General features: G+C 42.0%; 1 protein-coding gene across 1 annotated transcript; it reads right to left on the reverse strand.

Annotated features, from left to right (window-relative positions):
* Nucleotides 1-243: 243 nt before the first annotated feature.
* Nucleotides 244-21,087, reverse strand: vbp1 (von Hippel-Lindau binding protein 1). Its single transcript, XM_023970337.3, is given in 7 exon segments — nt 244-378; nt 1,027-1,108; nt 1,111-1,166; nt 19,231-19,333; nt 20,114-20,180; nt 20,496-20,620; nt 20,951-21,087. Coding segments are annotated over 7 exon segments (591 nt in total). The 5' UTR covers nt 21,032-21,087; the 3' UTR covers nt 244-301.
* Nucleotides 21,088-24,102: the final 3,015 nt, after the last annotated feature.

Consider the following 24,102-nt stretch of genomic DNA (forward strand, 5'->3'; position numbering starts at 1 on the left):
TGGTCAAAAAATATGAGTGCTTAATAATAGTAGTAACATCATACAAAAAAAACTGCTGTAGTAACTTCTGTTTTGTCTTTTTTTACTTGAAAAAATAATTTTAAAAAGTAACAAATCAATAGAATAAAGCTTGGCCTTTGTCCCAAATGGCATCCTATCCCGATACAGTGCACTACCTTTGATGTTAAAAGTTGTGCACTATATAGGGAACAGGATGCAGATTTGTACTGTAGAGACTAGAGATGTGAACATAGACATGGAGTTTGGGTGGGTTGCAGGGGCGGGAGGACATCCCTATTTCTTAAGACTTCTCGACTGATTTGAGGAGGTTGTCCTTGCTCCTTCTCTTTACGTCCCAGTTGTAGACTCGTGCCATGTCTGAGAGGGGAAATGGGTTAAGGATGACACACATCTCAGTCTATGAAAGTGAAGTTGTCTAGTACTTTCATACGGAGAGTACCACGCCTTGTGTTTGCACGCCATGCGGCATCTCTAATTTAGTTGTTAGAGCACCCAACACGATCTTTAACAGTCTATCAAAACAACAGTACTTACCCCAACAGTTTGAACAAGATCAAATTGCCAACGTTAAGTATGTACCTCATCAGTTTCAATGTGTTGTTTTCCTCTGGTTCGTGCCTACTGAACACAGACTTGCATTCCATGCTTTGAAACAACCGTCTGCCACAGCTGTCACCTGTCAAACGCCTGCAGCATTCACCTCAGCCCTACCAGACCATAAAACTGTGATAATGTTAAAACAAGCAGACATTTCAGCTCCCAAAAACCTGGGCCTATTACCCTATAGTCTGTCCGAATAGAAGTGTTGATCTAGGATCAGTTTTGCCTTTTAGATTATAATGAATGGACAGGGAGGGGGGGGGGGGGGGGGGGGCACCTGACACTTTATGTATTAATGTCCAGAGTTACACATCCCTGATTCAAACATCGTATCACAGATTTTTCTTCCAGCCTCCAGGCCTGTTAAATGCTAGTCCCTGGGCCTATATTTAAGCATAAGGATACTGACTTCGGTGGTGGTAAACTGGTCTCGCAGGAAGTCCAGGTCTTCTTCCAGGGAGTCCAGGTTGCGTGATGCGGGTCGCCAGGATTCTTCTCCAGCAGAGACTGGGCTTCGTCGATGTCGTACTCCAACATACATTGGCCTGGTAGAGGAGAGGGGATGGAGGGAAGCGAGGAAAAGTGAGTGAGCATATATAAACAGTAAACTTCAATAGTGCTTGCTTTTATTCTATGTCGTCCTCCAACGTCACATTGGCCTGGAGAGGAGGAGGCGGAGATGAAAACAGAGTGGGAGGTTAAGAGTGAATGATATTAAAGTAAACCGTATCTTACTTATTGTTAACTTAGAGACGTATGATATACCAGGTCCCAGGGATATCTCTTGCTGACTCAGGAGATCTCCACTGAGTTAGGTAAATACGCTTTTAGTTTTTTTTAGTACTTTACATGTAGAAAAATCTCCAAGATTTCTAAAATTTGGATGAATTGATGCCTCTAGGGCAGGGATGGGCAACTCCAGTCCCGTGGGGCCGGAATGGTGTCACACTTCCCCCCCATCCCTAACACACACAGCAGATTAAACTACACTGAACAAAACATTTAAATGCAACAGTTTCAAAGATTTTACTGAGTTACAGTTCATAACTAAATCTGTCAATTTAAATAAATAAATTAGGCCCTAATCTATGATATTCACATGACTGGAAATACAGATATGCGTAAATGGTCACAGATACTAAAAAAAAAAAAAAAGGTATCTGAGACATCCGTGGCATTGTGTTGTGTTGACAACTGCAGAGTGGTCTATTGTCCCCAGCACAAGGTGCACCTGTGTAATGATTAGGGTTGCAAAGGGCCTGAAACTTTCTGGGAAATTTCCCATGGATTTTGGAATTTTGCTTATAACAGTGAACCTTTTTTTGTGGGATACACATAAGGAAATTCTAGGTCCTGTGGCATATTTTGGTTAAACTATCCCCAATTCAATGGAATTGCAACACAGTACTACACTGTCTGAGCCAACYTGCTTTCTGGTAAGTTTTGATTACAATACTGGGTGGGGTGAATATATTTTATATGACATACATGCTTTTTTGTTAACTAGTAAATAGTAGCCTCCACAAAGTGTGTTTAAATCATTTCTAACTTGTTAACAATTTCTGCTAGTTAATTTTTGCTACCATGTGGGTTTCAGCTTGCATGAGCCTGCTAACTGAGGAGTGTTAATTCACCTGTTTCCATACATGTTTCATTTAAAAACATTTCTTACAAAGGAGTTGTTTAATCTAACTGCTTAACTATTTATCAGTACATGGAATTGTATTTTTTATTTTTTTTTACAAATTGTTTTCTAATCTTTACAGGAAAATGCTACGGCACTATCTGATGTGTGGAGACATTTCAATGCAACTAATATAGAAGGAAAAGCTGTATACATTTGCAAATACTGTGCCAAATCATATGTGAAGAATAAAACAAAGACAATGAATCATCTGGCCAAGTGCATAAAGTCCCCTCAGCACTCACAACAAGTAACCTCTGACAAAATACCCTCTATTTRGAGGTGAWAATGATGAATCACACACCTTTTCGATAGCAACAAATCATGGTCCTCCTGGAATCAGAKGTTTTTTGACTCAATGGAGGAATGTAGTCAGAGAAATGCTGATGAATGTATTGCTAGAGCTGTGTATGCAACTGGTTCACCTCTGATGCTCACAGGCAATGTGTATTGGAAGAGATTTCTGAATGTTCTTCCCCRWGCATACACCCCTCCAACCAAACATGCTTTATCTACTKATTTGCTAGATGCAGAGTTCAGCAGAGTTCAAGTGAAGGTCAAGCAAATCATAGAGAAAGCAGACTGTATTGCAATAATCTCTGATGTGTGGTCGAATGTCCGTGGGCAAGGAATAATTAACTACATCATCTCCACCCCTCAACCAGTATTCTACAAGAACATAGACACAAGGGACAACAGACACACCGGTCTCTACATTGCAGATGAGCTGAAGGCAGTCATCAAGAAGGTATTTGCAKMGGTGASAGACAATGCTGCAAACATGAAGGCTGCTTGGTCTAAAGTGGAGGAGTCCTACCCTCACATCACACCCATTGGCTGTGCTGTTCATGCATTGAATCTGCTCCTCAAGGACATCATGTCACTGAAAACAATGGATACACTCTACAAGAGAAACAAGGAAATGGTTAGGTATGTGAAGGGTCATCAAGTTATAGCAGCAATCTACCTCACCAAGCAAAGTGAGAAGAATAAGAGCACCACATTGAAGCTGCCCAGCAACACCCGTTGGCGGTGGTGTTGTCATCATGTTTGACTTGTTGAATGTTTGTCTCCTGACATGTTTGTCTCCTGAAGGGAAAGGAGTCTCTCCAAGAAATGGCCATATCACAGTCTGCCGATATGGACAGCCCAATCAAGAGGATCCTCCTGGATGATGTATTTTGGGAGAGAGTGGTAAGCAGCCTGAAACTCCTGAAACCTATAGCAGTAGCCATTGTATTGATTGAGGGAGACAATGCTATCCTGTCTGATGTTCAGACTCTGCTTGCAGATGTAAGAGAAGAAAACTGTACTGCCCTGCCCACTTCACTGTTGCTCCAAGCAGAGGAAACTGTAGTTCTGAAACACATCAAAAAGCATGAAGACCTCTGCCTGAAGCCCATACACACCGCAGCGTACATGTTGGACCCTAAGTATGCTGCAGAGATCAACAAGGCCTATGGTGTCATCACTACGGTGTCTCGCCACCTTGGCTTGGATGAGGGCAAGGTTCTTGGCAGTCTGGCGAAGTATACATCCAAGCAAGGGCTTTGGGATGGAGATGCAATAGGGTAGCCGTGCCAGCATATCTCATCAGCCACCTGGTAGAAGGGACTTTGTYGATCTTTCCCCTGTTGCCTCCATCATCCTCCAAATCCCACCAACATCAGCCTCCTCAGAGCGCAACTGATCCTTGTTTGGGAACACACACACCAAAGCACGCAACAGGCTGATCAATACAAGGGTTGAAAAATRGGTMGCCATCTGGGAWTTTTTTTGGCTTTTTCAACAAGGTTGGAAAGTGACAGTGAAGATGAGGCCTCAGAGTCTGATGTTCAAGACGTGGACATTGAGACAGTCCAGGGAGGAAGACAACCTAAGAAACCTTTAGTTTCTAGACAATTTTTTTTACAGATGTATGTTGAAATCATTTTTGGGAGATGCAATGGATCACTGGGGATCATTCAATATTCTCTTTCTTTTGTTGTTCAGTGAAATCATCCCATGTGAAAAGTCAACTCATTTAATTAAAGTTCAATTTGTAACATTATTATTATTTTTTTATTCTATTGGAAGGATTTAATAATTTGCATGTCTACTTATGATAAGGTAAAAAGTTTATGTTTCTGTATCCATATGATATGGTAAATATATCCAATGCAAAAAACATTACATTTAAATGGTAGCAATATTAATTTGCATCTATTCCCATTAATTTCCACAGAAAGTTTCTACCTCTGAATATTCCCCAAAATGTGCAACCCTAGTAATGATCATGAAGTTTAATCAAATTCTTGATATGCCACACCTGTCAGGTGGATGGATTRTCTTGGCAAAGGAGAAATGCTCATTAACAGGAATGTAAACATGTGTGCACAAAATGTGYGCGAAATAAGCTTTTTCTGCATATGGAACATTTCTGGGATCTTTTATTTCAGCTCATGAAACATGGGACCTAGGGCTGTCCCCTTCTAAAAATATATATATGTATATATATATCTTGGTCAACCGAAAGTAGTATGTTCTTTCGACCAATCAATTGGTCAACATATAGATTTTTTGTATTTTACCCCCTTTTTGCCTTGTCTCATCGCTGCAACTCCCCAACGGGCTCGGGAGGCAAGGGTCGAGCCATACGTCCTCTAAAACATGACACGCCAAACCGCGCTTCTTAACTTCTTATGGCTGGGGGCAGTATTGAGTAGCTTGGATGAATAAGGTGCCCAGAGTAAACTGCCTGCTACTCAGGCCCAGTTGCTAATATATGCATATTATTAGTATATTTGGATAGAAAACACTCTGAAGTTTCTAAAACTGTTTGAATGATGTCTGTGAGTATAACAGAACTCATATGGCAGGCAAAACCCTGAGAAAAAAATCCAACCAGGAAGTGGGAAATCTGAGGGTTGTAGGTTTGCCTATCCAATATAGTGTCTATGGGGTCATGTTGCACTTCCTAAGGCTTCCACTAGATGTCAACAGTCTTTAAAACCTTGTTTGAGGATTCTACTGTGAAGTTGGGGCTAATGAGAGCTGAATGAGTCAGGGCTCTGCCAGAGTGGCATGAGCTGATCATSCGCGCTCACGTGAGAGTTAGCTTTGTTCCATTGCATTTCTACAGACAAAGGAATTCTCCGGTTGAAACATTATTGAAGATTTATGTTAAAAACATCCTAAAGATTGATTCTATACTTCGTTTACTGACATGTAATTTGACTTTGTCTGAACTTTCGCCTGGATTGCCCGCGCGTCGTGAGTTTTGGGTTATGTACTAAACGCGCAAACAAAAAGAAAGGAGAGTATTGTGGAACTGGGATTCCTGGGAGTGCATTCTGATGAAGATCATCAAAGGTAAGTGAATATTTATAAATGTTATTCTGACTTCTGTTGACTCCACAACATGGCGGATATCTGTATCGCGTGTTTTGTTGTCTGAGCGCCGTACTCAGATTATTGCTGGTGTGCTTTCGTAAAGTTTCTTGAAATCTGACACAGCGGTTGCATTAAGGAGAAGTGGATCTAAAATTCCATGCATAACAGTTGTATCTTTTATCAATGTTTATTATGAGTATTTCTGTAAATTGATGTGGATGTTTTCACTGGATGTTTTGGAACTACTGAACATAACGCGCCCATGTAAACTGAGATTTTTGGATATAAATATGAACTTTGTCGAACAAAACATGCATGTATTGTGTAACATGAAGTCCTATGAGTGTCATTGATGAAGATCATCAAAGGTTAGTATTAATTTTATCTTTATCTGCTTTTTGTGACTCCTCTCTTTGGCTGGAAAAATGGCTGTGTTTTTTCGTGACTAGGTACTGACCTATGTAACAGTATAACTTTAAACCGTCCCCTCGCCCCGACCTCGGGCGCGAACCAGGGACCTCTGCACAACATCAACAACAGTCACCCACGAAGCGTCGTTACCCACGCTCCACAAAAGCCCGGCCTTGCAGAGCAAGGGGAACACCTACTTCTAGGTTTCAGAGCAAGTGAGTACTGATTGAAACGCTATTAGCGCGTACCCGCTAACTAGCTAGCCATTTCACATCAGTTACACCACCCCCCTTTCAACCTCCTCCTTTTCCGCAGCAACCAGTGATCCGGGTCAACAGCATCAATGTAACAGTATAACTTTAGACCGTCCTCGCCCCGACACGGGCGCGAACCAGGGACCCTCTGCACACATCAACAACAGTCACCCACGAAGCGTCGTTACCCAGCGCTCCACAAAAGCCCGGCCCTTGCAGAGCAAGGGGAACCACTACTTCTAGGTTTCAGAGCAAGTGACGTAACTGATTGAAACGCTATTAACAGCGTACCCGCTAACTAGCTAGCCATTTCACATCCGTTACACTAACATAATCGTTTGGTGTGCTTTCGTCGTAAAGCCTTTTTGAAAATCGGACACTGTGGTGAAATTAACAACAAGTTTATCTTTAAAATGGTGTGAAATACTTGTATGTTTGAGGAATTTTAATTATGAGATTTCTGTTGTTTGAATTTGGCGCCCTGCACTGTCACTGGCTGTTGTGAAATCGATCCCGTTAACGGGATCTTAGCCGATCTCAGCCATAAGAGGTTAACACCCACCAGCTTAACCCGGAAGCCAGCGGCACCAATGTGTCGTCAACTGACGACCGAGGTCAGCCTGCAGGCGCCCGGCCCACCACAAAGAGTCAATAGAGCGCGATGAGCCAAGTAAAGCACCCCCTGCCAAAACCTCCCCTAACCCGGACGACACTGTGCCAATTGTGCGCCCCCCTATTGGACTCACGATCACGGCAGGTAGTGATACAATCCGGGATCAAACTTGAGTCTGTAGTGTGCCTCTAGCACTGCGATGCAGGGCCTTAAACCGCTGCGCCGCTCGGGAGGCCCTGGTCGACATTTTTAAACGTGTATTTTCCGATATATACACACATACACAAACATGTGTTTTAATTAAATCTACTATATGCATTCAGCTTGTCTGATGCTTTAAGCTTACTGTTTGATGAAATAACAGTAAGCTTAATAATAATAATAATGACTCAAGAGGGAGCCAGAGATCTAGATAAACAGAAGAAAAAAACTTAACTTGACCCAACCATTCTCCTCCCACTCCTGCTGGCTTTCACAGATTCTGACATTACTCTCCTGAAGTTGCCGGTAATAGGCTACACGAGGAGTCATGTGGAATGCCAAGTTATCCTACCATTTCTACTGATCTGTGTGCCAGGTATGATTTTCATATGCACATTTTAGTGGAACAGTTTCATTTAAAATGTCTTCATATTGCAAAATCATTGTCATGTGGTTAAGCAAAATTATATCCAAATCTAAATGAAAATAAACCACTGCCAACTACGGAAAAATAGCCTACATAAAGCCAACACCTAAAAACATTGCAGAGTGCAGGTAGAAAATATCCGGACAAAATAAATATCCTATAAATCACTTTGGCTTGCGTTGTTTTTCTTCTTTGGTTTAGTTTTTTATCAATTCCTCTCTTGGTTTTTGAGATATTTTCATCACTGCAGCATTTTGAGTTTTGTCCTTGTAGCCTAAACAAAAAAAGAAAAACAACAGTGTTTTGCACTAAGTACACAAAGTGTTGGGAGAAAATGAAAGCAACCCTGAAAAAGCACTGGCTTATTCTGCAATTCAACCAAAACATTGCACACCTCTTCAAGGAACCCCCACTGGTGGTCTATAAGCGTGGTCGCAATATTGGGGATAGCTTAGTGAGATCTGACCTAACCCCTGAGCCCATTCAGACACTTGACACCCATTCCAAATGGGAACTACAAATATGGCTCATGCGCAATAGCAATAAAAATAAACATTGTTCTTCAGACACCCACATACAGGTCGAAAAAACCCTGTTATGGGTATCATCTCAAGCAAGACAAAGGGAGTAATCTCMCTCATCATCTGCACATGTGGGAAAGCCTACATAGGACAAACGAAAAGACAGTTAAAACGCATAGCTGAACACCTCAGCTCAATCAGGTGAGAACACTGACTATCCAGTAGCAACACACTTTATTGAAGCTAACCATCCTCTTTCTCCTCTCTAAAATACAGGCATTGAGCATGATGCTCTACCAAGGAGAGGAGGTAACATTGAGTTCCTACTAGGGCTGGGCAGTATACCCGTATTTTACTATATACACCGGTATTTATTCACGGCCCAGTTAGGGTTTTTACTTTACCTTCTATAACGGTATTTTAATGTTTGGTTTGTTAAATGTGATACGCGTGTGTAAACGTCCATTTTTATAGTTTACTTGGCTACTTGACTTGGCTACTCTGCTCTCYCCATGCCAKTTTCCACACAGACCTAGTCCCACCCCCTTTCACTCAAGGAGCGCATGTTGTTGCTGCTTGGCCACGAGACACGTTCGTTCAGTCTGCATGGTCAATGCAGCACATGCAACAATGTTGATGTCAAATGTTGTATCCACTTTGATCTTCATATAAATCCCCAAGCGTTCTATAAGTACAAMATTAGTTTGCATTTCTTACATCTGCAAATAGCTAGTTTGTATTTTCTTAGCAAGTTAAGCTAAATCGTGTTAGCCACTAATGCTAATCGCTAGTTAGCTGGCTAGCTATGTTGCATGTTGTTTGTGCAACAATATCTTTTAAATCAAAGAGGAATAGGCGAAGCATGAATATGTTGGCTATATGAATAAAGATTTAATGTAGCCAAATATTATAGGGTCCCATAGGAAACATCACTTTGGTTCCTACAATGTCACAATAACTCGTCCATGGCATTTTCATTCTTTGTTATGTCAAACACTGTATTCAAAGTGCTCACTATTATTTATATTCTAACTATAGAATTATAATAAACATTATATTGCCATGATTKCAAAAGTTCACCCAAGTGTTTTGATCTAAATGCAATAATAACAATAATAATAATTAAACACAAGGCCTAGTATTTTTGCCCATATTGTGGCAGTGTGGAAATCATCTCAAATGAGTGCAGGAAATGCAGAAARAGCGGGAAATGAAGGAAATTATTTTAGTTTGAAGTTGAATTGAACAGTATAAAACAATTTGAATGGAGAAAGTCCCTTTGAAATAACACACATATATATACACACACGTTTCCACCCTAGGGTCACGCACTACTAATAGTAAACAAAAACATAAAATACAGTCAAAAATACCATATGATATTTTGGCCATATCGCCCAGCCCTCGATCCTACTACTACAGAGAAACATTAACCCCTAGTGGTCTAAATATTGACTTTGATCTCAGGCCCTTCTTATGACCAATTATATTTTCTGTGAACAGGTCTTGTAAATTAATGTATTCTTCCTACAGCTTATCAGCGTACACCCAATATGTTTCCACCTGTTGATGATGCTTATTATGCATTATGGTTGAACCAAAAGACTGCATGTAACAAATATTTTTAATTAAATTCAAAATATTTAAACATATACAGTACCAGTCAAAAGTTGACACCTACTCATTCAAGTGTTTTTCTTTATTTTCTACATTGTAGAATAAACTATGAAATAACACATATGGAATCATGTAGTAACCAAAAAAAGTTAAATTAAAATATATTTTATATTTGAGATTCTTCAGTAGCCAAGCCTTTGCCTTGATGACAGCTTTGKKKACTCTTGGCATTCTCTCAACCAGCTTCATGAGGTAGTCACCTGGAATGCATTTCAATTAACAGGTGTGCCTTGTTAAAAGTATATTTGTGGAATGTATTTCCTTCTTAATGCGTTTGAGCCAATCAGTTGTGTTGTGACAAGGTAGGGGTGGTATACAGAAGATTTGGTAAAATACCAAGTCCATATTATGGCAAGAACAGCTCAAATAAGCAAAGAGAAACGAAAGTTCATCATTCCTAAAAGACATGAAGGTCAGTCAACCCGGAAAATTTCAATAACTTTGAAAGTTTCTTCAAGTGCAGTTGCAAAAACCATCAAGCYCTATGATGAAACTAGCTCTCATGAGGACCGCCACAGGAAAGGAATAACCAAAGTTACCTCTGCTACAGAGGGTACGTTCATTAGAGTTACCAGCACCAGAAATTGGAGCCCAAATAAATGCTTCACAGAGTTCAAGTAACAGACATCTCAACATCCACTGTTCAGAGGAGACTGCGTGAATCAGGCCTTCATGGTCAAATTGCTGCAAAGAAACAACTACTAAAGGACACCAATAAGAAGAAGAGACTTGCTTGGGCCAAGAAACACTCGCAATGGACATTAGACCGGTGTAAATCTGTCCTTTGATCTGACGACTCCAAATGTGAGATTCTTGGTTCCAACCACCGTGTCTTTGTGAGACGCAGAGTAGGTGAACGGATGGTCTCCGCATGTGTGGTTCCCACCGTGAAGCATGGAGGAGGTGGTGTGATGGTGCTTTGCTGGTGACACAGATCTATTTAGAAATCAAAGCACACTTAACCAGCATGGCTACCACAACATTCTGCAGCGATACGCCATCCCATCTGGTTTGCGCTTAGTGGGACCATAATTTGTTTTTCAACAGGACAATGACCCAACACACCTCCAGGCTGTGTAAGGGCTATTTTACCGAGAAGGAAAGTGATGGAGTGCTGCATCAGATGACCTGACCTCCACAATCACCCGACCTCAACCCAGTTGAGATGGTTTGGGATGAGTTGGACCGCAGAGTGAAGGAAAAGCAGCCAACAAGTGCTCAGCATATGTGTGAACTCCTTCAAGACTGTTGGAAAWTCATTCCAGGTGAAGCTGGTTGAGAGAATGACAAGCGTGTGCAAAGTTGTCYAGGCAAAGGGTGGCTACTTTGAAAAAGGCAAAATATAAAAAAMATTTGGATTTGTTTCACACGTTTTTGTTACTACATGATTCCATATTTGTTATTTCATAGTTTTGATGTCTTCACTATTCTTCTACAATGTAGAAAATAGTAAAAATAAAGAAAAACCATTGAATGAGTAGGTGTCCAAACTTTTGACTGGTACTGTATGTAAATAAATGCAGTGTAATTGCATGCTAAACTGAAGATAATGATTAGTTGATTATTGGAGTCAGGGGTGTTAGCTGGGGCGGGGGCAAAAGTTTGACTGTAGTTTCCCATCCATGCTCTTGGGCAATTCAAAAGGCTGATTGAGGATCTTTTTACAGAGGAGTGTGTTTTCCATGATTGTGTATTAATGTGTATACAGTAGTGATGGGCGGGTCAGCTGTTTGTCCACCCGCAATTGTTAATAACTAGTGATGCACCGATATTACATTTTTGTCCGATACCGATATTTTCCTTGCCRCAAAAACTGATACCGATTACCGATATMAAACATTTTAGCGGCCTTTTAAGCATTCTAGTACAGTTAAATAGTGATCACACACACATGGACACATCGGTCTAAGGCACTGCATCTCAGTGCAAGAGGCGTCACTACAGTCCCTGGTTTGAATCCAGGCTGTATCACATCCGGTCATGATTGGGAGTCCCATAGGGCGGCGCACATTTGGCCCAGCGTTGTCCGGATTTGGCCGGGGTTGGCCGTCATTGTAAATAATAATTTGTTCCTGACTGACTTGCCTAGTTAAATAAAGGTTACAAAAAGTTGTTTTGTTGACCAAAAAGTTATTTTGTTGGCATTTATGTATGTCCCCATTACCAGTAAAACATAATCAAAACCTATTTCTTTCACTTACTTGCTGTGCTGTTTAGTTGTTTCATTCTCAACCAGTATTTCTATGGAATGGCGTTTGTGTCTTCGCGTGTCAAAAACTATACTATTTAACACTATTTGAAGTGTCAAATAAGCTTGTTGACCAATCATGACCTGAATAAGACTGCACGTCACAATAATTTAACGCGTTCATTCATTTTTTACGTAGTTATTACACATTGATTACACCATCACTCGTATTTCATGTCACAACGACTCATCAATACGTATGCTATGATGCTGGTAAAGTTGTCTCGCGCACCTAAAGTGCTGGTCATAAAAAAAAGCTAGCTAGCTCATGGGTGCAAACAATGTCGTTTTGCTATGTTTTTGGGGAAGAACAATCTGTTTCAGTAGCTATATAGTTAGGTGTCATCTACTAAAATAACCCGAATTTATAAGACAGTTCTTGTTTGATTAAATGGTGGTCAGACCATCTGTGAAGCTAGCCACAATAAGGATTAGCCACAACAGTGGACTTTGCGGTTAGCCTTCAAAATAAAAGTATGGCATAATTCTACTATTTGTATTCATTTGCATCACTGTCAATGACATACTTTTATTTTGAAGGCAACCCTCAAATTCCACTATTGTACCTAATCGTATTGTGGCTAGCTTCACAACATATAACCCGTTCCGGTCTAGCCTCACTAGCCAGATGAAGCTAGCTGGCTGCTTATAACATTAGCTTTGGGAAACAGGATTAAGTAGCTGACTAGCTATTTATTTTCATTAACTGAAGTTCATGTTCAATAGGCGAACAACAAGTGGCAACCTAGCTAATACTTACAAGAATTCCTAAATCATTGCTAAGAATAATGAAAATGACTGCAGTTTCTACTGGTCATTGTTTTCAGGCTGGTTGTATTGGTGTTAGCTAGGTACCAAGCTAAAGTTAGCTACCCCAAAAGTTACGGTCGAACAAATTATGCTTTATTACCAACGCGGTATTGTAAACACATCGTTCGTGGCCGAGGTTTGCAGACTTTTTTTGTACAGCTTTGACAGTGCTACTGTATCTTTGACACGCAAAGACCCAAATGGTGTTCCATAGTATGCATGTCGTGAAGCTAATGGCAGTGACGCTATTACTGTGTAACTCCGGTAGGGCAACAATGGAAAAATAGCGCACTTGGTAGTGTTAACAGGTGCTCGACCAGTCGGCGAAGGCCAACATCACCCACGACAGAGAACGGTTGATTGTCAAGGGCAATGAAATCCATTATCTAGACTAATGGATTTCGCCCGAGTTGTCTCGCTGAAATGTTGTTACTCTTGTTACTCTTTCAAATGACTGCTCGACTTGTTGACTGCTCGATCCACACAGCAGACATTGTGGGCTAGTTTAGGAAAGCTGTGGTGCACGTATGGCGCAAAATTTTACGTGACGCCATTACATCATGTACCTATGTTATATAGGTATGCACGTCAGCTTTGACATCGGTTTTGCCCATCAGCGTTAAACTAGACATTGGCTGATACCAGATGTTGGCATTTTTAGCTAATATCGGCCAATTCCGATATATTGTGCATCCCTACTAATAACACATCTGAAACTGCCCGACTATATGTGATAAGTGAAAATCTGGAGGACCGCACCCGACCCGCTAATATAGAAAATAAGCTGTCAGACTTTTTCGCACCAATTTCGTGATATCCAATTGGTAGTTACAGTCTTGTCCCATCGCTGCAACTGCCGTACGGACTCAGGAGAGGCGAAGGTCGAGAGCCATGCGCCGTTCAAAACACGACCCTGTTCGCTTAATCTTGAAACCAATGTGTCGGAGGAAACACATTACAACTGCCGACCGAAGTCAACGTGCATGCGCCCGGCCTGCCACAAGGAGTCGCTAGAGCGCGATGGGACTAAGACCTCACCTCCCCTAACCCGCACAACGCTGGGCCAATTGTGCGCCGCCTCATGGGTCTCCCGGTCGCGGCCGGCTGCGACACAGCCTTGGATTTTTACTCAGGTCTGTAGTGACGCCTCAAGCACTGCAGTAACTTAAACCACTGCGCCACTCGGGAAGCCCTAGCCAAAAAAATTGGACAGTGGATGACGGATATTTTTTTGCCTGATTTAAATATGTTTCTGCTTATCATTTCCGACATTTCGTTAGGCTACTTGTTAATCAACTTGTCTATAAACAGATACACGCAGCTTAAATTCTCTTATGTCATTATATGTAGCCCTAGAAGACCAAATAAACCCTTGCTCACCAGAAAGAATGCTTCAATCTAGTTGACATTAGTAAGTTATCTGTTATCTCTGCTTCTTTTGTGGAGCAAGATGTTTAGGGACTGGGGAGAAAATGCAGTAACAAATAAAATGGGAAAGATTTTTTGTGCATAATTTCCAAATTATACTGAACAAAAATATAAACACAACATGTAAAGTGTCAGTTCCATACTTCATGAGCTGAAATGATGCCAAAGCTTATTTCGCTAAAATTGTGCATAAATGTGTTTAAATACCTTTTAGTGAGCATTTCTCCTTTACCAAGATAATTCATCAACCTGACAGGTGTGGCATATCAAGAAGCTGATTAAACAGCATGATCATTACACAGGTCCACCTTGTGCTGGGGACAATAAAAGGCAACTCTGCAGTTGTCACAACACAATGCCACAGATGTCTGCTAGTCAACGCGCTCCACCCCCTGCCCCAGATAAAACAAAAAATAGAGATGATACAATCTTATATCAACGATGTTTGGACAGGTTGATGGGACGATGCGTCATTTCAGACGTCGCCCAATCCTATTAGCGCCTCACAGCCATCACACATAACATAGCCGGTACTGCCATGATCCTCTTCTACCACGTCACCAAATCTTTTGGATTACGCACTAATGCCAGATAGCCTAAAATAATTAAAGAAAAACCTCAATATAGCCTGTAGATATACACTGAGTATACCAAACAGAGTAAAGCTAGCTACATAGTTGTCTTTGCTGTCTTCGTAATTTACCGGGGTTAGCTAGCCAGCTATTTGTCGTCCCTCTTAACGCTAGGACAACACTGGCTAGCTAGCCAGCAGCTAGCCAACGTCTACCGAAAAGCAGCACTGTAGAAACTATTTTTCAACGGAACGACTTGATTAGCGTAGTGTTAGCTAGCTACATAGTTGTCTTTGCTGTCTTCGTATCCGAGATATTGCGTAGTTTAGAGTGTGTTGTTAGTTTAGAGTAATTATCGTAATTTACCGAAGTTAGCTAGCCAGCTATTTGTCGTCCCTCTTAACGTAGGAACACTGCTAGCTAGCCAGCTAGCCAACGTCTACCGTCTACCGAATAGCAGCACTGTAGAGACTATTACATTTACATTACATTACAACGGAACGACTTGGTTAGTGTAGTGTTAGCTAGCTCACTAGTTTGTCTTTGCTGAAGATAATTGTGTAGTTTTGAGTATTTGTCTAGGTTTACCTAGCCAGTTACCGAGGCTACCTAGCACGCTACACTTTCAAACTAAGTCAACAACGCAGCCACTGCTAGCTAGCCTACTTCAGCAGCACTGTATCATTTTAGTCAATAAGATTTCTTGCAACGTAAGATTTAACTTTCTGAACATTCGAGACGTGTAGTCCACTTGTCATTCCAATCTCCTTTGCATTGGCGTAGCCTCTTCTGTAGCCTGTCAACTATGTGTCTGTCTATCCCTCTTCTCTCCTCTCTGCACAGACCACACACAAACGCTTCACACCGCGTGGCCGCCTGCCTGGTGGTCCCAGCGCGCACGACCCACGGTGGAGTTTCCAGGTCTCCGGCAGCTCTGGAACTGCCGATCCTGCGCCAACAAGGCAGAGTTCATCTCAGCCTATGCTTCCTCCAGTCCTCGACTTCTTGGCACTGACGGAAATGGATTACCACAGATAACACTGCTACTCCTACCGCTCTCTCCTCGTCTGCCCACGTGTTCTCGCACACGCCCGAGAAGCTTCTGGTCAGGCGGGGGTGGTGCACTGGATCTCATCTCCCCAAGTGGACATTCTCTCTTTTCTCCCTGACCCATCTGTCTATCGCCTCTTTGAATCCATGCTGTCACAGTTACAGCCTTTCAAGCTTAACATCCTTATCATTTATCGCCCCCTCAGGTTCCTTGGAGAGTTCATCAATGAGCTTGACGCCTTGATAAGCTCCTTTCCTGAGGATGGCTCACCTCTCACAGTTCTGGGTGACTTTAACCTCCCCACGTCTACCTTTGATCATTCCTCTCTGCCTCCTTCTTTCCACTCTCTCCTCTTTTGACCTCACCCTCTCACCTTCCCCCCTACTCACAAGGCAGGCAATACGCTTGACCTCATCTTTACTAGATGCTGTTCTTCCACTAATCTCATTGCACTCTCCCTCCAAGTCTCTGACCCACTCTTGTATCCTTTTCCTCTCATCTAACACTTCCCACATGCCCCTACTCGGATGGTATCGCGCCGTCCCAACCTTCGCTCTCTCTCCCCCGCTACTCTCTCCTCTTCCATCCTATCATCTCTTCCCTTGCTCAAACCTTCTCCAACCTATCCCTGATTCTGCCTCCTCAACCCTCTCTCCTCCCTTTCTGCATCCTTTGACTCTCTATGTCCCCTATCCTCCAGGCCGGCTCGGTCCTCCCCTCCTGCTCCGTGGCTCGACGACTCATTGCGAGCTCACGAACAGGGTCCGGGCAGCCGAGCGGAAATGGAGGAAAATCGCCTCCCTGCGGACCTGGATCCTTTCACTCCCTCCTCTCTACATTTCCTCTTCTGTCTCTGCTGCTAAAGCCACTTTCTACCACTCTAAATTCCAAGCATCTGCCTCTAACCCTAGGAAGCTCTTTGCCACCTTCTCCTCCCTCCTGAATCCTCCTCCCCTCCCCCCCCTCCTCCTCTCTGCGATGACTTCGTCAACCATTTTGAAAAGAAGGTCGACGACATCCGATCCTCGTTTGCTAAGTCAAACGACACCGCTGGTTCTGCTCACACTGCCCTACCCTGTGCTTTGACCTCTTTCTCCCTCTCTCTCCAGATGAAATCTCGCGTCTTGTGACGGCCGGCCGCCAACAACCTGCCCGCTTGACCCTATCTATCCCCTCCTCTCTTCTCCAGACCATTTCCGGAGACCTTCTCCCCTACCTCACCTCGCTCATCAACTCATCCTTGACCGCTGGCTACGTCCCTTCCGCCTTCAAGAGAGCGAGAGTTGCACCCTTCTGAAAAACCTACACTCGATCCCTCTGATGTCAACAACTACAGACCAGTATCCCTTCTTTCTTTTCTCTCCAAAACTCTTGAACGTGCCGTCCTTGGCCAGCTCTCCTGCTATCTCTCTCAGAATGACCTTCTTGATCCAAATCAGTCAGGTTTCAAGACTAGTCATTTCAACTGAGACTGCTCTTCTCTCTGTGTCACGGAGGCGCTCCGCACTGCTAAAGCTAACTCTCTCTCTCTGCTCTCATCCTTCTAGACCTATCGGCTGCCTTTGATACTGTGAACCATCAGATCCTCCTCTCACCCTCTCCGAGTTGGGCATCTCCGGCGCGGCCCACGCTTGGATTGCGTCCTACCTGAAAGGTCGCTCCTACCAGTGGCGGTGCGAGAATCTGTCTCCGCACACGTGCTCTCTACCACTGGTGTCCCCCAGGGCTCTGTTCTAGGCCCTCTCCTATTCTGCCTATACACCAAGTCACTTGGCTCTGTCATATCCTCACATGGTCTCTCCTATCATTGCTATGCAGACGACACACAATTAATCTTCTCCTTTCCCCTTCTGATAACCAGGTGGGAATCGCATCTCTGCATGTCTGGCAGACATATCAGTGTGGATGACGGATCACCACCTCAAGCTGAACCTCGGCAAGACGGAGCTGCTCTTCTCCCGGGGAAGGACTGCCCGTTCCATGATCTTGCCATCACGCTTGACAACTCCATTGTGTCCTCCTCCCAGGCGCTAAGAACCTTGGCGTGATCCTGGACAACACCCTGTCGTTCTCAACCAACATCAAGGCGGTGACCCGTTCCTGTAGGTTCATGCTCTACAACATTCGCAGAGTACGACCCTGCCTCACACAGGAAGCGGCGCAGGTCCTAATCCAGGCACTTGTCATCTCCATCTGGATTACTGCAACTCGCTGTTGGCTGGGCTCCCTGCCTGTGCGATTAAACCCCTACAACTCATCCAGAAGCCGCAGCCCGTCTGGTGTTCAACCTTCCCAAGTTCTCTCACGTCACCCCGCTCCTCCGCTCTCTCCACTGGCTTCCAGTTGAAGCTCGCATCCGCTACAAGACATGGTGCTTGCCTACGGAGCTGTGAGGGGAACGGCACCTCCGTACCTTCAGGCTCTGATCAGGCCCTACACCCAAACAAGGGACTGCGTTCATCCACCTCTGGCCTGCTCGCCTCCCTACTCTGAGGAAGTACAACTCCGCTCAGCCAGTCAAAACTGTTCGCTGCTCTGGCACCCAATGGTAGAACAAACTCCCCCACGACTCCAGGTCAGCGGATCAATCACCACCTTCCGGAGACACCTGAAACCCCACCTCTTTAAGGAATACCTAGGATAGGATAAAGTAATCCTTCTAACCCCCCCCCCCCCTTAGAGTTAGATGCACTATTGTAAAGTGGTTGTTCCACTGGACATCATAAGGTGAATGCACCAACTTCTAAGTCGCTCTGGATAAGAGCGTCTGCTAAATGACTTAAATGTAAATGTTAAATGTAAACCCCCCCTTTAGCCCTCAGAACAGCCTCAATTCATCAACCAAAACCAAACATGGAGTCCATGTTTTCCTCACTTTGCACGCACACCAGTTCTTGTTTCACACCTGTTTGTCTAGCTAATCAGCTTCGCAACATGGGTACCATGCTACCTCCAGACGGGAAGTAGAGGAAACGTAATGGCGCAAAGCCAGAAGAAAGCATTGACATCCATATTAGATTTAGATTTGGGGAGGGGGGTAGCATCTTAAAGGTGGATTTAATAGTTTCTTGTTCACTGCTCAGTGATACAATCGGCAATTCTTCAATTGAAACACTCTACAATTTTATGGATGTTGCAAGCAGGTACTGGCATTTGACCACGACTTAACTCACACGATGTCGCTATGGAATGCCCTTAGACCTAGACTCATTAATTAAGTAATAATCAGAGGTCTAATATTGGGCTAACCTCATGGATAAGGAGTGGGCTCCATAAATAGGGAACAGGTGATCAGATAATACCAAACAATGTTACTTAGGAACACGACATGTAGTAGTACTCACCCCTAACCAGAGGCAAACTTTGTCGGTGGGCGGGACTGAAGCCTTGCAGTAAACATTGTCAGCCAATAGGAAGTGTGTCTCCATAGGGTCTGTGGTTTCCTATAGGGTGAGGGATTTGGAAAGCAAACAAAGCAACTCAACACCACATACGGTGCACTCCGCTGATCGTGAATGCAGTTAGTGATCAACAGCTTATAGTGATCAAATTGTCCTGCAAGGATGTAATCACTGTAATATCCATTTCAGACAGAAGATGTGGTATATTACCTGTAAAAAATACAAGGCAATGTTTATATGACCCCATTTCATACAGCACCTTATCTACCACTCTTATACATATTAGTGGGTAAGTGGCAAATTAAGAGGAGTAAAAGGTGTTAAACCATGGGGGGTGTTTGCATTACAAATTAGAGAGGTATCAAACAACGGAAATGTATTTACTTGCAAAAAATCTGAGATCTATTTACAGACCTGATACAGGTAATTTTTTTAAACCTTTATTTAACTAGGCAAGTCAGTTAAGAACAGATCCTTATTTTCAATGACGGCCTAGGAACAGTGGGTTAAGTGCCTTGTTCAGGGGCAGAATGACAGATTTTTACCTTGTCAGCTCGGGGATTCGATCTTGCWACCTTTCGGTTACTAGTCCAACGCTCTAACCACTAGGCTACCTGCCGCCCCTATTTTGGTTACAGCGTCTGTGAAAATGCAGGAATCATGACTAGGTCTTTAGGTGGCTTTTAATTGGCTTTGTTTTTTACCCCCTACCCCACTCAGATATACCAAAAAGTAGGTAAAAAGAAGCAGGCATGGTAAACTTGTGGGATCTTTGCCTGTCTATGAAAAGGGTATAAGAGGAGTGCACTGAATGCTGTTTACCTTCTTCTTCTGCATGTGTCGTAGGATTTCTAAAGTCTGCTTGATCTGTGGGATCTGGCTTTTCAACCTGGGCACAGCAGAGAGAAACACCATAGAAGCAGAACTATAACACTATCACATATTTATCCATCAAAAACGCAGGGTCATCCTATTAGCTAAATAAAGCTAATGATATCACAATAGCACACTAGTTRACGAGTTTGTAGATTGGCAAATTCCTCTCTTCTGTGAATAGTAGTAGCTAAATTTGATACAATAGAACCAATGGAATAGTCCAACACGTGCAATCCCACAATAACATGCCAGGCAAACTAAATCAAGCATTTCTCTGTTTTGACATTTGACTAGTTACCGTTAATAACTTATGCTGTATATTAGTTACCTTTGTTTCTTCTGGGCCAGGTTGAGCTCCATGTATTTATATTTCTGATACTGCTCATCCAGTTTTCTCAAGACGGCGTCTGCAGTGTCGTTCCCTGGTTGCTTCATAAACGACTCGACATCCTCCTACAACGGTTGACATAACGTTAACTKGCTAGGTTACGCGTTAGCTTTCAGACGAGTCATTCACACAGTATAGTAAACTTATTGTGAGCACACAAGATTGCTGAAGATAGCCGTTTCATTGCATTTGGATGACAATATACATTCGATAGATAGTTAGCTAGGCCTAATAGGCTTTCTAGGCGTCATTTCCCTAAAAGGATGTGAATGAACATAGCTAGCTAACATTCGTGACAGGCTAGCCTAGAGGCTGGACAGCATCAATTACACATTCGAGAGTGTTATTTCATATAGTATAATGGCCACAACGTATATCATTCATATTTTACACACCACAAATATTGCTTCGGGGATTCCGAGATGTTTTTTCTTTGTCGCCTGTACGGCATTGCAGCTGTCTATGGTCGTCGCCATCTTGGAAAATACTCAACTCCCTCCTTCGTTACGTAGAAGTTGGGCGTTACCGACTGAAGAACTTGCCAGTCTTGAACGCTTGAGACGAGTCCTTGTCGGTGTAAGAGTGGTCATAAATGGGAAAGAAATGCGGCCAAATCTTAACATTCGAGAGAGAGCCAAAGTCTAACTCGGACAAAACTGGTAGGCCTAAACTCTGCACAATTGCCAGGTGAAAAGCAGCCTTTTATTGTAAAGAATTTACTCAAACACTTGAATGAGAAAAGGCTGACATGAAAACTGGTAAACTTAACACTAACTATGGGCGAATAACCGCTTATTGTAAGGTCTACACTTCCACCATGTCTCCRCCTTGTGGGAGTAAGAATCATTTGGTAACTTTGTGACCAGTATTTCTTAGTTTTTTTTTGGAGGTGTTATTAATGGGATGGAAATCCTTTTGACTTACATATCCTTAGGAAACGCTTATATTAGCATAACAAGGTTTTTGGTGGAAGTTTATGTCTATCTCTTTGTTAAATTCATCTCAGTGGTATTCGTCATTTACTCAAACGTAAGGCTATTTTCGTGTATTGCAAACGGTTTAATGCAGACTTTTACATTCTACAAGACTCATGCTTGTTCTTCCGATCTAGCTTTTTGGAAAAATCAACGGGGCAACAACCACTCTGCATGTCAAGCATTTTTAAGATGTCCATTTAAAAGGGAAGGTCATCAGTAGTAAGACTCACCACTCTGGACGTTGGTTAATTTTAACAGTGAAATGTTTTTTTTAGGGAACATTTGTGCATCCAACAACAAACAAAACAACATGATATTATTTCAAGAATTTCAGTATATCAAAATTATCTTAGGTGGAGATTTTAATTATGTATCTGTGATGATTGATAGATATCCCCCTCCTAACAGATCCAGCATTGTTAATACTGAGTTTAATAATCTATGTCTTGGTTTAGTTGATATTTGGATATCTAAATATCCTGAAAAAAAGGACTTTACTTGGAGTAACAAGGACATGTCCAGACAGTCAAGAACTGACTTCTGGTTGATTTCTAATTCATTAGATAACGCTGTAGTAACGGTATCCATTGAACCATCAATTATTACTGATCATAATGTTATATTCGTATCTTTAAATATTAATGGATCTGAAGTTAATAAACCGAATTGGAGTTATTGGAAACTCAATAGTAGACTGTTGGAAGATGATCATTTCAAGATGGATGCCAAAGATATTATACAAGAAAAATATTTGGACCTTCCTCCAGTTAAGTCTTATGGAAAATATTGGGAATTAATAAGGTATGAAATAAGACAAACAGCCATGAAATGAGGTAAAGAAATCGCTGAACTTAAAAGATTGAGTGAAGATAAACTTAAGGAAATACTTTCCCTAATCTCTATGGAGGACCTTGATGAAGAAGGAAAGGGTCGGTTATTCTCTTTACAACTAGAAATGGACTGAATGTATGAAGAGAGAGCAAAAGGGTCATTTGTAAGATCAAGAAGGAGAAAAAAACACATAATACTTTTACAATTTAGAGAGAAAAACATCTGAATTTACCTCTATTCATAAGCTTAATATAGATGGCAAAGAAAATGAAAACCCCAAAGATATTTCAAAATATGTTTCAGAATTCTGTGGTAATCTTTACACCAGTAATGCCTGTTCTACTAGTGACATATCTGCCTTTCTAGACTCTGTCAAAGATTATGCAAAATTCATAGATGAAGACTTCCAAAAGTCTTGTGATGAATTTATTTCTATGAATACATTTTTTWAAATTATCGGCAAGGTAAAAGAGAACACATCTCCAGGGAATGATGGCCTTATTAGTGAATTCTATAAATATTTCTCAGGAGGATATTGTTGAATTTATATTTAATGTTTTTAAGGAGGCAATTGACTTAGGGGTCCTGCCTGTTTCTATGACTCAAGGCCTCATTTCTGTAATACCCAAACCAAAAGATCCTATYATGTTAGAAAATTGGAGACCAATCACATTAATGAAGAATAATGGAAAGCTACTTGTGTCAATCTTTGCAACAAGACTTAAAAAAGGTCTTGACTAAATCATTGATGATAGCCAGTCTGGTTTTATGAAGGGTAAACTGTATATACTAACACGCTTGGGAAAGAGTCATAGACAGGTTTGCACCGACAGTTTCATTTAGTTTAATTTCTAATCTTTATGGATGGACTAACATCCTAGTATTGTGCAATATAACTCGCAAACATTGTGACTATTTAGTTGGAGAAAGGATTATATGTATGTGAAAGGATTGTATGTGTGTAAAATTGTGAAGTGTTGTTACTACAGTGGGGTTGGAGGGGGTGTTTTTGTGTAATTAAATAGGTAGAAATATTGTCCCGTAGCTAGTTGACCTTGGAAACTGTGATGTATTACCACAAAGAGTACAAAATCATGATTTCTAAGAGTGTTTGGTGCCTGCGTTTGTACATATTATCTGCAAAAGTTATCTTCATGGAAAATGACGATATAGTTATGCACTTGTAATTTGTACTTGCTAATAACATTTTATGAATATTATTAACACCATATTCCATGCGTTTACTCACCACAATCCATTTAATTAATATTGAGAAGTGTTCATTATTTGGCGTCAGGAGAGCACAGTGCATGGAAGAAAGCAGTGAGATATGCAACATTGCATTACAGTGGAGATTTTAGCATGTAAATCTTGGAGGGGCAAAAAAAAAAGTGGGATATATGCCAGCAAAGCCACTACACAACTCAACACTAAACAATACATAAATTGCACTATAACGGTGACAAATGGTGCCCACAAACTGTTAGGGCCAACATAAAGCTGTCTCAACAGCAGTCCCACCATTTTACCGCTGCTACACCTGGCTATCATCGGAGCCTTGTCTGGCAGCGAAACAGTTCATTCAGCCTCATTTACTGCCTTTAAAAAAACATAGCTGATATGGCTGACTTGCTTAAACAAATGTGGTTTCTACTGACAATTGAGATGTACAAACTATGGCATAAGGGAACGACAAGTGGATAAGAGGCAATCCGTAATTTCGATTATGACAATGAGCA

The sequence above is a fragment of the Salvelinus sp. IW2-2015 genome, linkage group LG3, assembly GCF_002910315.2.
Source record: "Salvelinus sp. IW2-2015 linkage group LG3, ASM291031v2, whole genome shotgun sequence".
Classification (NCBI taxonomy): Eukaryota; Metazoa; Chordata; class Actinopteri; order Salmoniformes; family Salmonidae; genus Salvelinus; species Salvelinus sp. IW2-2015.